At 55.5% G+C, this 19083-nt stretch overlaps 1 protein-coding gene across 1 annotated transcript in view; it reads right to left on the bottom strand.

Annotated features, from left to right (window-relative positions):
* COL2A1 (collagen type II alpha 1 chain) overlaps positions 1–16004 on the bottom strand; it is a 30937-nt gene extending 14933 nt beyond the window's left edge. The window contains exons 1-18 of the mRNA XM_024575598.3: positions 15787–16004; positions 11540–11746; positions 10039–10055; positions 9803–9835; positions 9669–9701; positions 9518–9571; positions 9281–9382; positions 8290–8367; positions 7616–7660; positions 7468–7521; positions 6941–6994; positions 6141–6194; positions 5728–5781; positions 5541–5594; positions 5202–5246; positions 4663–4716; positions 2069–2113; positions 1311–1364 (exon numbers count right to left, since the gene is read on the bottom strand). Coding sequence (XP_024431366.1) covers positions 1311–1364; positions 2069–2113; positions 4663–4716; positions 5202–5246; positions 5541–5594; positions 5728–5781; positions 6141–6194; positions 6941–6994; positions 7468–7521; positions 7616–7660; positions 8290–8367; positions 9281–9382; positions 9518–9571; positions 9669–9701; positions 9803–9835; positions 10039–10055; positions 11540–11746; positions 15787–15871 — 1122 coding nt within the window. The 5' untranslated portion in view covers positions 15872–16004. The remainder of the gene's footprint in view (positions 1–1310; positions 1365–2068; positions 2114–4662; positions 4717–5201; positions 5247–5540; positions 5595–5727; positions 5782–6140; positions 6195–6940; positions 6995–7467; positions 7522–7615; positions 7661–8289; positions 8368–9280; positions 9383–9517; positions 9572–9668; positions 9702–9802; positions 9836–10038; positions 10056–11539; positions 11747–15786) is intronic.
* Between the last annotated feature and the right edge of the window lie 3079 nt (positions 16005–19083).

Below are 19083 nucleotides of genomic sequence, written 5' to 3'. Positions count from 1 at the left end.
TGACCTGGTGACTTCCTCCCCCTGCCTCTCTGTCTCCATCTCCCCGCGATACTGTGAACCACCACGAGCAAATGCAGTTACACGCCACAGTCACGGGCGCCATAGAGTGTTGGTCTCACAGTACCCGTGGGAAAGCCTGTGGGGGGTGGCCCTGCCTTCCTGGTGTGGTAGGATGATGGGTAGATAGCTGAGAATGGGCAGGCACCTCTATCTCCCTTTCTCTACCTATTTTTCTCATTTTCTGAGGACATGGAGGCCCTTGGCCACCTCAACTTAGGGCACTACTCCACTGGGATCTGGCCGATGTGTGAACACTGCTGCCCCAGGCTCTGGGCCAGGCCCATTAGAATGGAGCTAGAAAGCAGGGCAAATACAAGCTAGGACCAGTGCCCCACTCTACATTTTCCAGCTCTGCCTAGTTGAATTCTCCTGGGCTTCTGGCAGCCCGCACCCCGCTCCCAGGGGCCTCTGCTTTTACTTTCATTTTTTTCCTGAAAGTTGCAACTGGCTGAGATCTGGGCTCTCTCGATGGCAGAGTCCCTGGGGAGGCCTGGTGACCTGGGGGTGTAGGCAGAGTCTCCTCAGGTTTCTTCTCAGAACATTCTTGCTCACTTTTGTAATTATTATTTTCTAAAAGTCAGGCCCCCTCACCTTCCGCTGTCCCTCTTCACAATGGGTCTCCTTCACCCGGCTCCCAGGGCCTCAGACACTGTCTGGTTGCCATGGAAACCCCCAGGAGAGGAAAAGCAACCTGATGCCAGTGACCACACGGAGGCTCCTTATTCATCTCCTGGCGGTGACAGGAGAGAATTCCCAGAGACTTGAGCATTGGAATCCCTCCTGGGCCACGGGGCCACTCCCTGCACTGGCTGGCCTGCCACTGGCCTCTGTTAATCCACGGAAGAACTCAATTGACAGGGCCTGGAAGAGCCAAGCCCCCGGATCAGGCAGTGCAGGGGGAAGTGTGGGGCCACTCTCTGCCCCTGCCCACTTCCCTCCAACTCCTTCTGGGTCCAGAGCTGGCTGAACTTTGCCTTGTTTCCTTCCTCTGCTGGTCTTCAGCTCCCCCTCAGGTCTCCGATGCCTCCCCATCTTTGAAGCTGTAACCGTAGTACCCCTAGCTCTTTATCTTTCCATCTCCCTTTCCCTTCTAGGTGGCGACTCTGCAAAATGCCCGGCTCTTCTCCTTGGAGAGCAGCAGCAGGTGGAGGGGGGAGACACTCCTCAGAAGAGAGGGGGCTTCGTCCAGCAGCTAGTCAGCAAAGGTTATGGGGAAAAGGGGTTCCTGACTCGCCCACCAGGGCACTCACCTTGGCACCAGGAGCCCCAGGGAAGCCAGGACCACCAGCAGGACCCACAGGACCCTGGAGGAAGCAAGGGGGTACAGAGGTGAATGCCGTTCTGGGAAGAATCTTTGCAGGCCCCAGAGTGAGCCACCCACACACCTCACATTCCTTCCCACTTCTCTCTTTTTTTTAAAAAAAATTTACTTATTTATCTTTAGAGAGAGGAGAAGTCAGGAAGAAAGAGAGGTAAAGAAACATCAATGTGTGGTTGCCTCTCACACGCTCCCAACTGGGGACCTAGCCTGCAACCCAGGCACATGCCCTGACTTGGAAGAAACCAGTGACCTTTTGGTCCACAGGCTGGCGCTCAGTCCACTGAGCCACACCAGCTGGGGCCCTTCCCACCACTGTACTGATTTGGCTCCACATCCATTGTGGCTAAAGTCCCTGGACAAAAACTGTCCCCACGGCCCGTGTCCCCAGGCCTGGCTTCAGAAGGCAAAGCAAGACTCTGACTACACACACGGTGATAGAAGCAGGTGCTTCTTCCAGCTCCCTCTCTACCTATCGCTCCTCAAAAACACTGCAGAAAAGGTGGCTGAGAAAAGCAAACCATCACTTTAAAGCTTGTTATCAACAAGCCAGGCACACTGAAAAACGACTCCTCCTCCCTTCCAGTGGGAGCCTGAGCGTGCTCCGCTCACGCTGAACAAACACCGGGACTGCACCAGGCTGCGAGCTGGGCCTCAAGAGCAAACCTGCCTCAGATGAAACACACTTACCGGAGGCCCCGCGGGGCCTGGTTGACCGTCGTTGCCCCGGGCACCCTGTAAGCAAGGAGAAGGAAGCGGATATTGTGAGAACTGCCCAGGTGTCCAGCCCCTCACTGCCCACAGCCTGCTCTCGCACAGAACTGTGGGTGGCACTATGCCCAGGGGGTCCCAGGGCTGAGTGTGAGGCTGGTTCGGTGGGAGCTAGGGACAGCTCCGAGGGAGGGAGGGGCCCCAGTGCCTCTCCGTGGTGGCTGCCTGCATGGGAACTTGGGTCCTTCAGAGAGCTCGTCCTCAGCTTAAATAAAGCTTGGGTAGTCCCCAGCTATTCCATCGTTCCTTAAATTTCAGTGTAGATCTCAAATATCTCCAACTTCAAGGCCAAGTTATCATTTAAAGACTCAGAGAATTGGGCCAAAGGAAAATCAAATAGCCAGGGAGCAACCTTGACCAGGTCCCGCCCACTCACAGCGGGAAGACTTCCAGGGCTTGGTCAAGGCCTCCCCTTGGTGAACTCTAGGCTCCCTCTGCACACCGGCCCCTCCCTGACAACCTGCTCCTAAGGAAACCAGAGCTGCTCACAGGATGTCTGCCACCAGCCCAGAAAGGGGCTCCAGAATGGGGACAGGCCACCCAGCACAGCCCAGGGACCACATCTGAGCTTGTGCCCCTGAGACTCCCTTACGCAGAAAGGCAAAGGTGCCAGCTCTTTCTCTACAAGACCTGCACTTTGAGGTTTTCTCCCCAGGTTTGCGGTGAGCACCCCTGTTTCTCTCTCAAGGGCCCCGGGGGCTTATCCTTGAACCCCAGGAACCAGGAGGCTAGGCAGAGCTGGGCCTGGCACCTGGTGGTTGGCAGGGGACCGGAGGAGGCCAGAAGGCAACCTTTCCCCATCTGCCTGCCTCTGCCTCTCCACAGAAGCTGAGGAGATGGATGCTTTAGGGGGAGCTCATGTTTTAAATAAGATTCAAATCTTTTTCCTGGCTATGGTCCATTTTTCCCAACTGAGACTCTCCAGATTGGCATTAAACAGGGAAGCAAGAGAAGACTTAGCAAAAGAATGTCAGGGGGAACATAAAGCCTCAGCACTGGCCAGAGCCCCTTCTGGGCTGGCCTGGCTGCTTGGGGAAGCCCCGGGGTGCCCTCCCTCCAGGGCTCAGCCCAGAGAGAGGCCGGGCTGGGCATGAGTAAAGGGGCACTGCAGTGCAGCTCCAAGAGGCCAGAGCTGGGGTGGCATCTGAGCCTCTCCCTTCAGCGAGCCTTTGGGCAGGAGGGGGCGTGGGACACAGCAGGCAGAGGCCAAGCCAGCCTAGTCCCTGGCCCAGCCTTGACACCAGGCCTGCACTTGGAACTATGTAGTGTTATCAACCTTCTATGCCAAATCCCAAGCACACCCTGCCAGCCTGACTACTGTGGGGACTGCCATGGACCAGGAAACAGGACCCAGTGTGCCCAGGAAGGAGGGAAACCAGGGCAGGGAATGCAGCTCATCTCTCCCACAGGGGGGCAGCCACCGTAGCTCTGGGCCTGGCCAAAAAGCCGCAAGCCAGGTCCTGCTAATCCGAAGAAACAGTGTTTCTTGGCAGGCTCAGTACTCTCTAATCCCCTCACAAAAAGTGACCCTGGGACAAGGCATTTCAGCAGCTCTGGGTGACAAATGGGGGTCGAGGCTTCTTGTTACTTCACTGATCTGCTTTTGAGAACAATTTCTGCCAAACAGATACATTATGTGGAAAGCAGCACAACTGAGTGAAGCTGATTTACTCTGGCCAGCCCAGCAAGGGCCCGTGGGGAGGGGCCCCAGTGCACGGGTGGTTCGGGCCTGAAACCAACAGGCAGCGTAATCCTTCTTCACCACGGCTGGCTCTTATCACTTCACTTGCCCGACGACCGAGCGCATACCAGGGCTCTCTATTGCCAGGGCCAGAGCTAAACACCTGCACCCGCCACCGGTTGCAAATCCTCTTGTCTTTCATCTCCCACAGTAACGAGAGGCCACCGAAGGCTAAGGCTGCCACGCATTGTTTGTCTTAAGCTATTAACCTTTCTGTGCCTCAGTTTCTTCTTCTCTAAAATGGGGAGAATAAAAGAATCTGAGGGAGGATTAAACGAGACAAGGCATGTGAGGCATTCCTCCTAGAAAGTGCCCAAGAAATGGTGGCAGCTGGTACCATATCGTCCTAACGGCAGCAGCGGTGTCACACACCAAGGCCCGGTCAGACACCCTGGGCTGTTACACTTTCTAGGGCATCATCTGAGCCAACCAAAAGAACAAAAAGTAGCACCCTACCGTAGCCAACTTACATCTGTCCGTAAACTCGAACTGGATTGACCAGGGAGTGGGTGCGTGCTGTTGAGGGGACTACCCGAATAATCCAGACTGGTTAGGAGAGGGTCCTGCCCACAGCCCACCCCTCCTGCGACTGAGCGGACCCAGCCTGGGAATCTGTGGCGGGCACTCGGAGCAAACCCTGTGGGATGGCCATGCTCTCTGCCCCTCACAGGGCTGCTCTGTGAGTCAAATGAAGTAACTCTATGTGCAAGTGCCTTGCAAACTCTAAAGAGTGGTGGGCAAATGGTGGCTTTTGGCCTTGCCAATTACTCACCACGGCGCCTGCAGGGCCGGTCCGTCCTCTCTCGCCAGGCAGACCACGGGGACCCTGGAACACACACCAGGACAGCACGAGCGTGAGTTGTCTCAACGACACTTGGCGTCATCACTTTCACCTGCACGCCCTCCCCGGACCCGCGAGGGGAAGAAACGTGCAGGCCTCAGAGCACGCCAAGGTTTGCTGCCCGGGAAGAGCACACAGAGGCTCCCGTTACTGATCGGCATCCTGGTTACCGGCTCATCTTGCCTCTTGCAACAGATGAGGTCCCCGAAGTGTTGAGGATAAACAGAATTTTTAAAAATCCAAACACACGTAAAGTGTGTTAGGGCTATTTCAAGGAAATGTGGGCAAAACCTTGACCAAATCATCTGATTAATACATTTTGCCTTGTGCTCCTAATGGAGACCAGTCTACAACACTGAATAGCTACTTTGCACAAAGGAAGCACTGGCGTTGGTGGAGGATCCGCTCCGCGGGCTGCAGGAGGTGTGCGAAGGCTGTCTGGAGGCCCTGCAGGGGGCGCTCGCACTCACCATCGGGCCCGGAGAGCCGTTCTCACCGGGGGAACCACTCTCGCCCTGCAAAAGAAGATGCGCATGGTTTTTAACTGGGACCCCCCTGCCAGCCCCGGAAACTTCCCTCAGAAGAGCTGAAAGCTCTGGTCATCTAAGCCAGTACTGACACCCCCGAGCACCAGTCCTGTGAGGGACAACTCCCTGAGCTCTCTTCATCAGGACATAGGACTGGCTGTTTCCAGCCAAAGCTGTTGGGACATCCTGACTCCACCAAACTCAACAGCATCCCCTTGACTGGGAGAAAAGACTCCCACACCTCCCTCTGTCCCCTGCCCCAGAGTGCATCCTGGTCCTTACCTTCACACCCGGAGCACCAGCTTCGCCCTTAGCACCATCCAGGCCTGGGTAACCCTAGGGGCCAGGAGAAGAAACATCAATCATGCTTCTGAGGAACCCAGATAGGAAGAAATGCACACGCCTCCAAATGCTTTTCTCTCCCCAGGAACAATCCCTTCCTCCTAACACCCTCACCCACAATACTTACTCTGTGACCTTTGACACCAGGAAGGCCTGGGGTTCCCGGGAAGCCTCGAGCACCCTGAAACCCAAAGAGGAGATGTCAGGGCCCAGAGCAGAAGAGCCCAGCAAAGGTTGCCTGAGCTGCTAACAGCCTTTGGAGCCAGCTTCCCAACTGCCAAGAGCAGGGGAGAAGCCCAGCACTTGGGCAGTTGTTTTAGTGCATCCCAGAATCCCCCTCACCCTGCCTCACCCCACTTTACACAAACTGGGTAGAAACAACTGCCGGCCTCCCCCGGGGCCTGTGTTAAGATTATAAACGTGATCGTCAGATGCCAGTGTGATACACAGGGGGTCTATTGGGATTTTGTTTTGGAAGAGAGCTAACTGAACTGGAGGAGCAAAAAAGGGGATTTGAGGCTGGGAAAGGTGGGGCTTTACCTGAGGGCCGGGAGGGCCTCTTTCACCAGGTTTTCCAGGCTTTCCAGCTTCGCCCTGCGGGGAGAGAGATGGCCTCAGCTTCCTCGGGAGACGTGTCAGCCTGATTGGCCCTCTCCAGACCACCCTCCATCCTCCATGCCTTTGCCCACCTGCTGACTCATCTCCCTCACCTCGGCATTCAGGACTTCCCTAAATGCCTTTCCTAGGTCACACAAAGCATTCTTTGGGACAGCTACATGTTGGGTGGGCCAGCTCCTCTGTCCCCACCAGCCCCCACTTCCCCTGGTGGGCCATCTCTCTCTGCTCCTCTGAGCTCTGCTGACAGGGCTCGCGATCCCTGACCTCGGGAGACTTGGACTGTCTAATGCCTTTCCTAAGAATAGCCTGAGTGCCATCTCTTGTCCCTTTGCTTCGTTTGCATCCTTTGTAGACACCCTGACCCAGGCTGAGCTTTTCCTAACTCATTTACAATTGAGATAATGTTGGGTTGTTGAATGTTTTCTTCTTTGTTTTTTCTTCTCTGTATCTTTTCCCCTGGTGCTCTCCCTCTCCCTTCTCTCATTTCTCAATTTCCCTTCTTGGAGCTAATGGTGTTTTAATAATTTCCCTTCCCAATGAGTCCACTGCAGTCCCCAGGGCACGTGCAAGCTAAGCTGCAAGGGGCAAGGTGGACAGCACAGAGGGCGCACGTCTCAGACTTGCCCTTTCGGACGCCCCCGCCCCAGGGCGAGCCAATCGGCGCCGGAGCCCAACCCCCCTCAGGCCCCGTGGCAGAGGCGCCCACTCCTGTGACTACTCACATCGTCTCCAGGTTTTCCAGGGGGGCCTGGAGGGCCGCGCGGACCCATGGGACCCTACAAAGGACAACAGTTTAAGAGATGGTTGAAGGGGGAAGACACCAAATCAGTGGACAAAGCTTTGAGACTGTAGTTTTGTTTGGGGGTGGGGGTTTTTTTTGTTTTTTTTTTTTGAAAGCTAGTTTCCCTCTAAGGAAGAAAGGTGGAACAACCCCATTTTGCGCTAAGAGAGAGGCAAGGTCCAAAGCAGAGCATAGTGGGAAGCAGCAGACAGCATAGGCTAGGGATGGACCAGAAAGGGGACAGTTATGGCAGAGTTCCTGGTGGTCCTTGGCCCACTTGGTTCTCTGTCAGAGCTCCCCTGAGGCTAAGAAGTAGCATCCAGATGTCCTCTGGGCCCTCCGCCATGGGAAAGCCCAGGGCGGGGTGTGTGTGCGAGGGCGGGGGTGGGGGGTGGACAGTGGTGACAGGACCCGGGTAGTACGTCCTGGAGGCTCCCCAGGAGGGGCAGGGCCCGCACCGGTACTCACAGACACGCCGGGTTCCCCTGGTTCACCAGGGTTGCCTTGAAACCCTTGAGGGCCCTAAAGAGTAAGAACACAAGGTTGACCCCCAAAAACTGACAGACAGCTTGAAAGCAGCGGCACTGTCGCCAAAAAGAAAAGACCCGGTACTTACGGGAGCACCAGCAGGGCCTGGAGGTCCTCGCGGTCCCATGGGGCCCTGCATTGGGACAGAAGATGAGGAAGTTTACTGGGTATGCTGCATCAGCGACCTCCAGAGTGCCACCTCCTCCCAGCAGCAGCCCAGACAAAGGACAAGGAGCCACTCTGTGGGCAGGGGGCCTGCAGTGGCTGCTCCGTCTCATTTCCCACTCCCCACGCAAAAATCTATTTATATTTATAGGCACTGTTTGGACAGAGAAGCTGGCCTTGCTTTCTCCTGGACAGCAGCCATGTTTACTAAAGTCTGAGTTTCATTTAGCCTGTGCCAAGTCGGAGCTGCAGGGCTGAGATTTCCTGCTGGAAGTCTTGTGGATACTGGAGAGCAGTGGCTGCTGTCTGCATTCTTCAGTTCTCATTCCAAAGGCAATAGCAACTGGCCTTCTAACAGATCGGCCTATATGCACCTCTCCATCCTCATTCTTCTTAGTCACTCCAGTCATCATTAAAACTGGCACCCATGGACATTAAATACCAAATGCTTTGGGCTAGTAAATGGGAAGGTTACATAACCGATGGAGAAGAGCTGCCCTAAGCAATTATCTATAACGTGAGGTTGTCAGAGTGTCTGCCTCTGCAGAGGGCTCCCTCCTGCCATCTCGGCTGCAAAGAACTGGTGTCTTGTCTTACCATTGGTCCCTGCATTACGCCCATCTGGGCGCCACCAGCCTTCTCATCAAATCCTCCAGCCATCTGGGCAGCAAAGTTCTGCAAATAAACCCAACAGCATTAGGTGCTTCTTCAAGCCCTAGGTTTTTCCCGCTTGGCTAGGCAAGCTCTATCTAGACAGAAAAAAAACGCCCTCTATTTAGATACACTCTAATTGTTGGAGATTAACCTTGCATTGATCAGAATTACCAATGAATCCTGAAAAAATAGTTTTGGAAATGTGTTATTAGATGACAGTGGCATACTAATTTCCCTGGAAGACTAAGTGTTATTTGGAAGAGTATCAGTTACCTGCATTTCACTTTTAAAGATGGGGTTCTCCCACCAAAGATGTTAATGCCCAGAGAAAGACTAAACTCAGCAGTCTTGAAATATTTTAGCAAGGGATGTAGTAGGTGTCTTTGAGTTTAAAGTTTAAAAATTTAAAACATAGCAGCCATCAAAATGGCAAACCTGCAAAAACTGGGCAATAATATAATTTGTTGATTGGTTGGATTCCAAAAATGCCTTTAGCTACACACCTTCCCTCAGTGGGACTCTTTCATGAGAATGAATAGTTGCTTGGAATGTACTTGGCAAGGTCCAAGAATAAATGTCTTCCAAGGACAGTGGTCACTCTTCTTCCAGAGAACTACAAGTGCCCAGTTCTCCTCCCTCCCAGCCCCCACACCCACTCCCAAGGACTGACCACAGAGTGCAGACGCCAGGGTGCCAGGTAACTGAAGACTTTCTTTGCAGAAACCCAGAGACTGAAAAAAGTCACCCCTCAGTGCCACAGTCTCATGCCTAATGTGTGATTCCACTAAATTACAGGCCTGGGGGAGAAGCCCACGGACAGGCTGTGTACACACTGTTGGCAGCCCTGGGAGCCAGCCAGGTAAGTGTGAGTAGCAATTGAGAAGCCACATTTCTGGAGGGACGTACTGAAGAAAGGGGACATAAGGATACTTACTCCACCAAGGCCAGGGGGACCAGGAGGGCCAGGAGGGCCGGGGGGGCCAGGATTTCCAGGGGTCCCAGGCTCTCCATCTCTGCCACGAGGTCCGGGGGCACCCTTGGAAGGAAAAGAACAAGGCACCAATGTGAAGCAGTGTTAACGCTAGGACCACCGGCCCACTGGTGGCCCTCGCGGTGGTGGTCAGGCAAGCAGGGGCCTTAGAGGGCCGGGCAGCGCTGTTTCTCTACTCACTTTTTCACCTTTGTCACCACGATCACCTCTGGGTCCTTGCTCACCTGCAGGTCCCTGGAGGTGGGGAAATGTTGAGATGACAGCAAGGCCAAGGGCCTGCCAATCAGTAAGCCGAGGAAGGGGTAGAGGAAGGACTTTCTCCCTTTCTTACCTGAGGCCCAGGGGGTCCTTTGGGTCCTACAATCTGAGAGAGAGACCCACAGAACGGCACGTTAGAGGGGGGCTGCAGGAAAGTGACCCAGTTAGCAATAGAAGCAACATGGTGTGAGAATGATTTTTACTTACATCCTTGATGTCTCCAGGTTCTCCTTTCTGTCCCTGAAACATGACACAGTCTCAGGATGGAGCAAAGCAAACCCACCAAGCCCCAAACACAAAATCCTGCCCAGCAGCCCCTGCATCAAGGTGCCCCCTGAAACAGACCTCTGCTGACATCTAAAAAATGACAGGCTGCATAGCATTGCTTCTGAAGAAGGAACTATAAAGGCAAAAGTAAAATAAAAAAAGAAAAAATCCCTCACCTTTGGTCCCGGTTGCCCTGCAAGTAGAAAAAATGGAGAAGGAGAATGTAAGATTTGTGAGCTGGGGAAGTACAAGTTCTCGTCACTCAAACACTTAAAGGGATCAAACCCAAAACGGGACACAACCAAGGAAAGAGGCAGCTTCCTGTTGTTACTCCACTGAGCCCTCTGTTGGGGTGTTAGAGTCACTGGGGCCCTGGGGTTGCTGAGATCCCAGGAGGGACAGAGATGGCCCAGACTTCGTTCGTTATTCAAAGAGCAGCCAGCATGCAAAGAAAGGAGCAGAGCCAGCGGAAAGGGAAAACAAAGAGCTCAAGGTCTAACCGGCCACCAAGAAAGCACCAAAAGCTGCCAGAAAGTTCAGCCTCTTCTTTCCCCCACAGGGTAGGAAGCTCTTCCTGCAGCCCAAGCCCTCCCAGAAAGAGTTAGGTAGTTAAAAAGGTCTTACATTCAAGCTGGGTCTCCTTGAAGCAAGCACAGAAGGAAAAAAAAAAGCAGAGCATAGGAGTTATAAAGGGCATTGCAGCCACTGCCACCCCAAATCAGTAACCCCTTGCCCTTTGTAGCAGCAACAGTAAAAGCAACTAACACTGCACTCAGAGGCCCCTCAGAAATGATCTGGGAACTGGACCCTAAAAGCAGCTTCCTCAAGCAGCTTCCCAGTGGTGATGAAGTGTTAAGGAAAGGCAACCTCTCACTCCCCTTTCAACTTCTTCTCTACTTGAACAGGAAGGAACAGTGAGGCCACCCCAGCGGCCTAGACATGGGTCCCCATTCACCCTGCAGGGAGACAGGGCAAGGGTTTGAGTGCTGGGGAGGTCAGGAGCACCCACGTCATCTGCCAGCACCGATTCTCACTGGGCGTTAGTTAACAATGCCCACCAGAGTGCGGGCACAGACACTGTCCCAGCCCCATCTCCACCCTTCACCGCTCGGACTCCCGGAGCCCAGCCACTTCTCTTATTAACGTGGTTCTTAACCGGCAGTCAATTCCAAGACAGGGAGAAACAAAAGAAAACTGCCATCAATGTTCCCCATCTCAAAGAGGGAGCCTGTCCTCCGTCTCCCACTGCCCGCAGAGGCTTCTCCTCACAGAAGACCACTGCTTTCGGCGGTCTTCTGAGGAGAAGACAAGGCATGGGTCGTGGAGGAGGAATTATCTGTGGTTTGGCCAGACAGAGGATTCGATCTCTGCTGCGGCTCTAATAATTTGCAGGGATGGCTTCAGAGAGGACCCTTTGTGGAAGCACAGCTGTCCTTCCCTTGTCTGGGAAGCATACATCTCAGAGGTGTTAGGTGAGGAAGAACCCCTCCAGTGTTTCAGGCTCACTCAGTTTCAACCTGCAAGTGAGAGGTGGCCTTTCCTTTCAGCCCCAGCTGCTGGGGCCCCATGGATAACCAGCACCTCTGCTCTGCAGAGGGGACCAGCATCCATGGGAGGGCATGTGCTGCACCTGCAAGTAATTTATTTATGTGGAACAGGAAATAAATAAATTACAACCACTGGCAGTGGCGAGGTCAGTTGAGCAGATGGGGCAGCACTCTCCGAAGGGGGTCTCGGGGCTGAGGCAGTCTTTCATGTCTTCACAGATTATGTCGTCGCAGAGGACGGTCCCAGTGTCACAGACACAGATCCGGCAGGGCTCGGGCTTCCACACATCCTTATCATTATACCTCTGCCCGTCCTGCACACAGCTGCCAGCCTTCTCTGCACCAACGGGTGGAGCAGGAGAAGCAGAGGGTCAAGGGGAGGAGGGGTCGGGAGTCAGAAGAGAAAAAGAGAAAGAGGTTGCATCATTCAAATGCCGAAGAGTGTGGGCTCGGGCCACCCAAACATAAAGAACTTGAAAGTTATTTTCCTGAGACGTCATTCATTCTTCCATGTGTTCAAAAAATACTTATTGGGCATCTTGCACTATGCCGTCTAGTGACCAGGGAAAGTCCTGACCCAGCGATGAAGGCAGGGCAGGGGTAGGGGGGGTGTCTCTTCCAGAGTGTCTAGCCTGAGGGAGACCTGACGGTGTGGGGGGCAGGGGCAAGTCGAGTGGCAGCAGGAGGAGATAAGACTCCGAGTGGGAACTCGGGGACTGCAAAGATAGAGGAGAGGAGAGAAGGGAGACACCCCCCCTCCCCCCCCCCACCCCCGCCCAAGCACAGGAACAGAGAGGCCTTTTTTCTGCCTTCCTCTAGGAACTACGGGATTTGCTAAATACCACTGACAGCTAGAATTCAGAAAGCATGTAGAAAATTCTACCCACAAATATCAGAATCTATAAACAGCCAGGTTCCAACCCTGGATATGGGGTGGGACAGCTGAAAGAAGGTGCTCTCAGAATTAGGATCTCGTCCCATTGTTTAAACTGCATCAGGATTAGGGCCAATTGGGACAGGAGGACAGGCCCAGTCAAACAACACACTTGGGGCCAGCGCAGGCTAATAAGATGCCTTGGGAGGCAAGCAGGGCCAAAGGACCCCCAGTGTGGACCTCCAGTTGTAGTCTTCCCGGGAGAGGCCCAGCCTCCTCTGAAGACAATACCCCAATCTGCAGGCCTGGCGGGGCGGGGGCTTTGAATGCTGGGCCTGGGCCCCATTAGCCGGTGCAGCAGGCCTGGCCTCCATGCAGACCAAGAATGCAGACCAAGAATGGCGGGGACGAGTCCCTTCCACGAGCGCCCTGCCGACTGGAATCCACCCTGCAAATGAAACCTGTGCTGACAGGAGCGCTCCGCGAGCGCCAAGGGCTGAAGAGCCCGCACCACGTGCTAGGGAGCGCCCAGCGCTGTTTTTCTCATCAAAACCCCCAGAGCAATGGCAACTGCAGGAGATGAATAATAGGAAAGAGCCACAAACCCGGTGGGCGGAGACAGAAACGGGCCTGCCCCCGGCTCTTTAAGCAGACTCTGAAAATCTAAAGATAAACCTTTCTCTTTCTCTCTCTTTTTTTTTCTTTTCTGCTAGAAGAAATCCACTCAGCCCGTACGCAAGACAGTCGGGGAGGGGAGGGAATCGCACGGGGTACACCGAAGTCTCGGAGACACACCCACCGCTAAAAATTGCTGGAACTGCAGAAAGCCCGCAAGAGGACAGGGGACGGAGGAGAGGTTAACGCTCTCAGGTCCGGACTAAGGAAGAGCCCACTCTCACCCACAAGGGCCCAAGGGTGGAAAGAGAGGGAAACGCCGGGAGAGGGAGGTGCACCCTGACGCGGATCGGATTTCTCCCCGCGAGGCGGCGGGGATGCGCGGGCGCGGGGGCGGGGCCAGGCGGCGCTGGGTGTGAGAGCTGCGGGGTGACCGCGGAGGCGGTTCTGGACGGGGCTCGCCCGCAGACACGGGGAGGGTGCGAGCGGGATTAAATGACTGCCCCAGAAAGGAGCCAGCTCCGTAACTGGATCCCCTAGGTGTGGACGGAGGAGCCCAGCACCACCATAATTGCCGTTCCAAACGGCTGCCGATAGCATCCCGGCGCGCCCGATCGGGTTCCGCTCGTTACCGCAGCGCCGTATAAGTGATTCTTTGTAGCAGGCCAATTAAAAAGTTACCTCTTTCGGGGAACTGTTTCGCTCCGCCGCCGAACTGCGCAGGGCTGGAGCGCGGGAGGTGGCGGCGGGCGGGCACAGGGGCGCATTGTGGGAGAGGGTGTCGGGGAATCCGGGGGAGCCCACCGGACCCGCCTCTCATGAATGGGGCTTTTCTCGAGCGCACACAGAGCCCGATTCACAGGTCTCCGCAAGAAACCAGTTTAAATAAATACGGGCAGCGTTTCAGCCCCATCTGGAAGCCATCGCTGCCAATCTCCCAACGCAAACAAGCCTCACAAAGGAGGATTGAGGTCTCTCCCCGAGCGGAGGGGCACTCTCGGAGAGGAGGGCTGTGAAGTACAGCTGTGGGTCAAAGATGCCACCGCCAATAAGTTTCTCAGACTCATGGAAAGATGGGGAGGAGGGGCGTGCCCAAGCCCCAGGGTCTGACATTCCTGGGGTCCAACGCCGGCTGCGCTTTTCCCCACGTCACGTTTTAGGTCAGCCGGCCCGGGGACGGGGTTATGGAGCTGGGGTGTTCCCGGGCGCAAAGTCAGCGGCTCGGAGGCGCTGCCCCTGGGGAGGAAGAGCAACGACGGGAAGAGCCGGGCCCAGGAAACTGGAATTCACTCTCTCCCGGGAAAGCGGCGGCGGTGGGAGAGCTCTGCCACTTAAGCAAGTGCCTCCGATGCCAGGTGGAGAATTTGGGAATTATTTTGCAGTCACCTAGCTAATTCCATTGTGCACTAAAGCAGAGGTCCGTCAAGAAAACAGCTTTGTGGGTGCGCTCATGTAAATTTAGGACAAAAATATAGTCGGTCCGAGCCGGAGCCACGGTTAGACACAAGGCATTCCAACAGGTGCCCCGGGCCGCACCGCCGACTTAGCGCTCCACGCGACAACCCGGCCGGGACCTCCTGCCCCGGATTCCCTGCGGCTGCGCCGCGGGCTCAATCTTACCCCCGCCGGGGTCAGCCGCTCTAAGGACCGGAAAGGCCTCCCGGGCCCTCCGCCTTCCAAACCGTGGCGGATGAGACCGTGCAGAGCCTCGTCGACCGAGGACTTTGATTCCCCCTCCCCCCACAAAAAAGTTTGCCCTGCGATTGATTTACAATCTGTAACATACAAAGACAGGGCTGGAATCCCAGCCGTCGGAAACGTGCCCAAACACGTGGGGAAAAAAAAATTCTCTCTACCTAATACACTTTCCAGGCTTCGTTTGTCCTGAATATAATCCCAGACAGCGGGACTTTACCGAAGGAGGCGATGGCGCGGGGTGGTCCGAACCGCCTTCGGACCGGATTGTAAAACTGCCATCTCTAACTATATTCGTTTGAAATAGTCGTAGCCATCGACCAAACACGCACACGGCCCCAAGCCTCGCTCCGCGAGTTTCAGAATCAGAAAAGTAACTCACTGGAGTGTCTCGGGAGGGTTGGGGGGAAGACCGCAGGGAGGCGGCGCTATTTTCCGGGGCGTTGGAAAAGCACGGTCTGGTTGGAACATTATCGCCTTCCAGACGGCCTCCCCTCGGGAAGTTCCAGGGGGAAAGCCGAGAGGGGAACGAGGGCTGCACCTTGCTGCAGGGCCAGCCGGGAGGGGGAGGGAACCTCGGGAGAGGCCGAGGTCTCGGAGCGCCTCTCCGAAGCCTTTCTTTGTGGCCTCGGATTTCAACCCACCAGTGCCAGAGCATCTCCTTTGTCTACCTCCTCCTTTGACCCCCCCTCCCCCCGCAGCAACCAACCCCTGGACACGACGGCGAAGTCCACCCCTTGGCGCGTGCTCGCCCCTTCGCCAGGACTCTTTCTCTCCTACTTCTAAGAACGATGGGCCACGACCTGTTTTGCTGACTTGAGAATGCTTCCGCGAGGCGAGATGCGTGCGTGTGCGGGTGCGCCTAATCATCACAGCTGGCGATAAAGAGCGCGCGTACATCTGTGCGCAAACCTCTCCGATACAACGCTTCGCAGGTTTAATATTTCTACTCGCTGAAGGGACCTGCAAGTGCCTCCAACCGTGACCCGCCCGCAGGACTCGGACAGAGCCCCTGCCCGTACAGAACTCCGCCCGGTGAGCTCCAGCTTATCCTGCGCCCCCGCCTCGGTGCCCTCTGACCCCAGAAGCCGCTGGAACCCCGACCCGCGGGCTCCAGAGCAGCTGAGAGCCAGGTAAGAGGATGCGGAGGGACGGCGCGGAAGGGTGGCAGGCAGGGACTGTGGGCCACTTACGGACATCCTGCCCGTGACACCGAAGGACAGCGGCGGCGAGCAGCGTCAGCAGCACCAGCATCTGGGGAGCCCCGAGGCGGATCATGGCTCACCGCGGGGCCTGGCAGAGCCGGGCCCGAGCGGAGCGCAGCGAGGCGGCAGAAGCACGGCGTGGGTCCGGGTCTCTACCGCGCCCTCATACAGGAGGCCCTTGGAGCAGGAGGAGGAGGCAGGAGACCCGGCAGCCCAGCAGCGCTCTGCGTCTTCTCCCCGCCGCGGCGCCCGTTATATGCGCCCGGCCCCACTCGAGGCTGGTAAACTGGCCCAAACCGCGGGCCGCCCCCGGCCCCCCGCCGGGCTGTAACCTGAGACCCCGCCCCCGGAGCCCGCCCAGGCCCAGCCAGAGCCCGCACCTGCAGGGGCCGAACCCCCCTCTCTGCTAGCCGGGCTTCCCGCCCCCCACCCCTAGTGAGCCGAGTGGCCTGATCGGGCGGGGCGCAGAGTCGCCCCCTGTCCTCCCCCCCAGCGGGGGCTGCGGCGCTGCCCCCTCTGACCACAGTCGGAGAGGGGGGCCTCCGGCCCCTCCCCTCGGAGTTCTGCCCGGATTGGAGGGGCGGGGGGTGTTTGCAGAGGCACAGGCCGCGAGCCCTAGACCGGGACGGAAAAGACTAAGGAAGGAGGAGGGAAAAGTAGTAGAAAGGAGCAGCGGGGAGGGGACATTGCGTTGGGACCTTGGGGGGCAAAGGGTGGGGGGTAAGACGCAAGGGGAGCCCGCGAAGGTATCTGGAGTCGTAAATCTTGGGGGCTGGCAAGCAAGGCCAGGTTTGGGGGGCCCTTTCCGGGGTACCTGGCCCCCCGGCTCCCACCTGGGAGTTCAGAACGACAGCCTCCCAACCCCTCCCCCACGCAGCTCTGCGATGAAAGAGCCTCCTCTGGAGCCTGGACAGTCGTTGGCCGGAGCCGATCGCCAGGAAAGGGGCCGGTGTGTTACAGCACAGAGGGGGACCTGTGCGAAGGGGGGAGGGCGGGGGAGGGCGGGGCAGGCGCTGGGAAGGGGGCTCAGGGAGCCAGGGAGGACGCGAGAGAGCCGAGACTAAACCTCGCACGCTGCCGAGGTGGGAGACCGTCTAGTTCCAGGCTCAGACGTGGTGTCTGCTCTTCCTGGCCCGGCTCCGGGAGTCCCGGGGGGAGTGGGCGCTGCCGCCCTGGTTGAGCAGCTCTGGCCAGAGACAGTCGGTCACCGCTGCAGCCCTGTCCAGGGAGCGAGGAGGCCGCTCCAGCTGGACAGAGTTCCGTGAGCCAAGGGAGAAGCCAGAATTTCCTAGTGGGCCCCCTGGCCCTCCCCTTCCCACCTCACCTCACCTTCTCCGGCCAGGGCCCTCTGGCACCTTCGCCCAAGCGCTGCCTTCTCCCCAGGGTTCAGCTGTGCTCTTTGCCTGGCTCCCGGCAAAGGTACCAGGAAAGAAAAGCCCTCAAACGAGCCTTCTTCTTGAGGACATAGTTTTATGTCCCTGCGGATTGTGCCATTCCCCCAAGGAACTTCAGGCAAATGCAAACTTTCATGAAACTCAGAATTGGCTCTGACTTAACCAGAACTCCCCACCTCCAGAAGTGGGGTTTCTGTAGCACTTTCCTTCCAGAAGTTGAGAGCACTTGGAAGAATCTTCTCTTACGGCCCCCCTCCGCCCAGGGTGCAGGCTTCCTCAGGGGGTTCCAGGCTTCCCCCACCCCTGCCCCCATGATTTGAAGCTTCTGAGCTCCAAGTGTGCGGACTTGACTTTTGTGCAGGTGTGCTGGCTGGAAAAGGAAAGGAGTTCCATTGTTTAAAGAGACGCAGCCTCATTTTGTCCAGGCTGGATGGCGGTAGCTAAAGCGTTCAACTGCTGGTTCCGGATTCTCCTCTTGGGCCAGGCGCCTTCCCTGGCTCTTTCCCACCCTCCTGTTCAAGTGCTCTCACTGAGCTCTGAGCCGCTCCCAGCCCCAGCCTCTGCCAGGAGAAAGCTGGTCTCCCAGGCACAGTGCCCTGTGCCCTCCTTGGGGTCATGGGTTCTATCCTCTCCACCTGGAAGGTAGAATGACCAAGTCCCACCCATTTCTCAAGACCCTCTAGGTTAAAATACCCCTGAGAGTCCCCCCCAGATACCTCTAGAACGCAGTGTCTCTCTGCCGCGCTGCACCCCTCTAGCGTGTTTATCCTGTGTCTAAAATTATACTCCAGGCTGCATGTTTTGTGTGTAGTTCTCATTTCCCCCCCTTTGTATTCATTGGTCTTATCTTATCAATGAGCCTGGAAGCTCCCTGAGGACAAGAACAGTGCCTGGCACAACTTTAGCACATAGAAAGGTCCAGCTAAACCCTTGTGGACTAGTGCATTTTGATGCAACTGTGATTTATGATACAAGCAGTACACCAGCAGCTACAGAGCTACACATTCATACAGTTGATATGGCCTCAAATATAAGTGGCCATAAAAATTTAACTGAAAAATAAGGGTTTTGGTGAAAACATTAAGATATATGAAAAATTGAAGCATATTTTAAAGTGATCTAGTTCAGTAGATGTATCTCTAGGGCAGCAAAGAGATACATATTTCCATTGCAAAGTGGCTCTTGATTCCCTCCTCTAAGTCTGGGATGATTCATCTCCGCCCGTGAACTGCATCTGTAGCTAAGGGCTCTGGGTGTTTTCCGGTAATCATGGTTCATCCGTGAACACAAAGTTCAGTTCTCCGCTCCCTGTGGAAGAAAGTTTTCTCATCAGGGATGAGAATTGACAAAAGCAAAACAAAACTTAAATTGACAAAGCCAAACTAAACTATAGAAATTAGTGAAATTCTAAAGTGAACTAAACACCGTTATTAATATTTTACTAATCCATGAATCCAAGCAGCTACAATTGAAAAACTCCTAATCCGTGACTCTGACTGGAACTGAATGTACATGAGTGAGTGCGTGTGTGTGTGTGTGTGTGTGGCATAGTAGAGTCTCTCTTACTCTGTGTTTATTAATTCAGAGCATCAATATTATATTAATGTGTAATGTTGTCTGACCTTACCATTTAGATGTAGAAAAAGAGAGGTAATATAGGAGAGCATCTGTTGGATAAAAGCACAATAGGAACAGCGAGGAAGGACAATAAGAGAGGAGATAGGAAAGCAAGACGAAATGACACAATGAATAAAAAACGGGGCCCCCTGGGGTCAATAGGGCGGGGTCGATGGCTCTCCACAGTCCTCAGTGGTTTGTAGCACCTGCTACTGTCCCTGCGGTTTATCATGACAAACTTAAATATCCAACAAAACGTTAATTTAAGTGTATT

The sequence above is a fragment of the Desmodus rotundus genome, chromosome 3 (assembly GCF_022682495.2).
Source record: "Desmodus rotundus isolate HL8 chromosome 3, HLdesRot8A.1, whole genome shotgun sequence".
NCBI lineage: Eukaryota > Metazoa > Chordata > Mammalia > Chiroptera > Phyllostomidae > Desmodus > Desmodus rotundus.
Note: the sequence above shows the minus strand (reverse complement) of the source record. Positions and strands in the feature narration are given on the sequence as shown.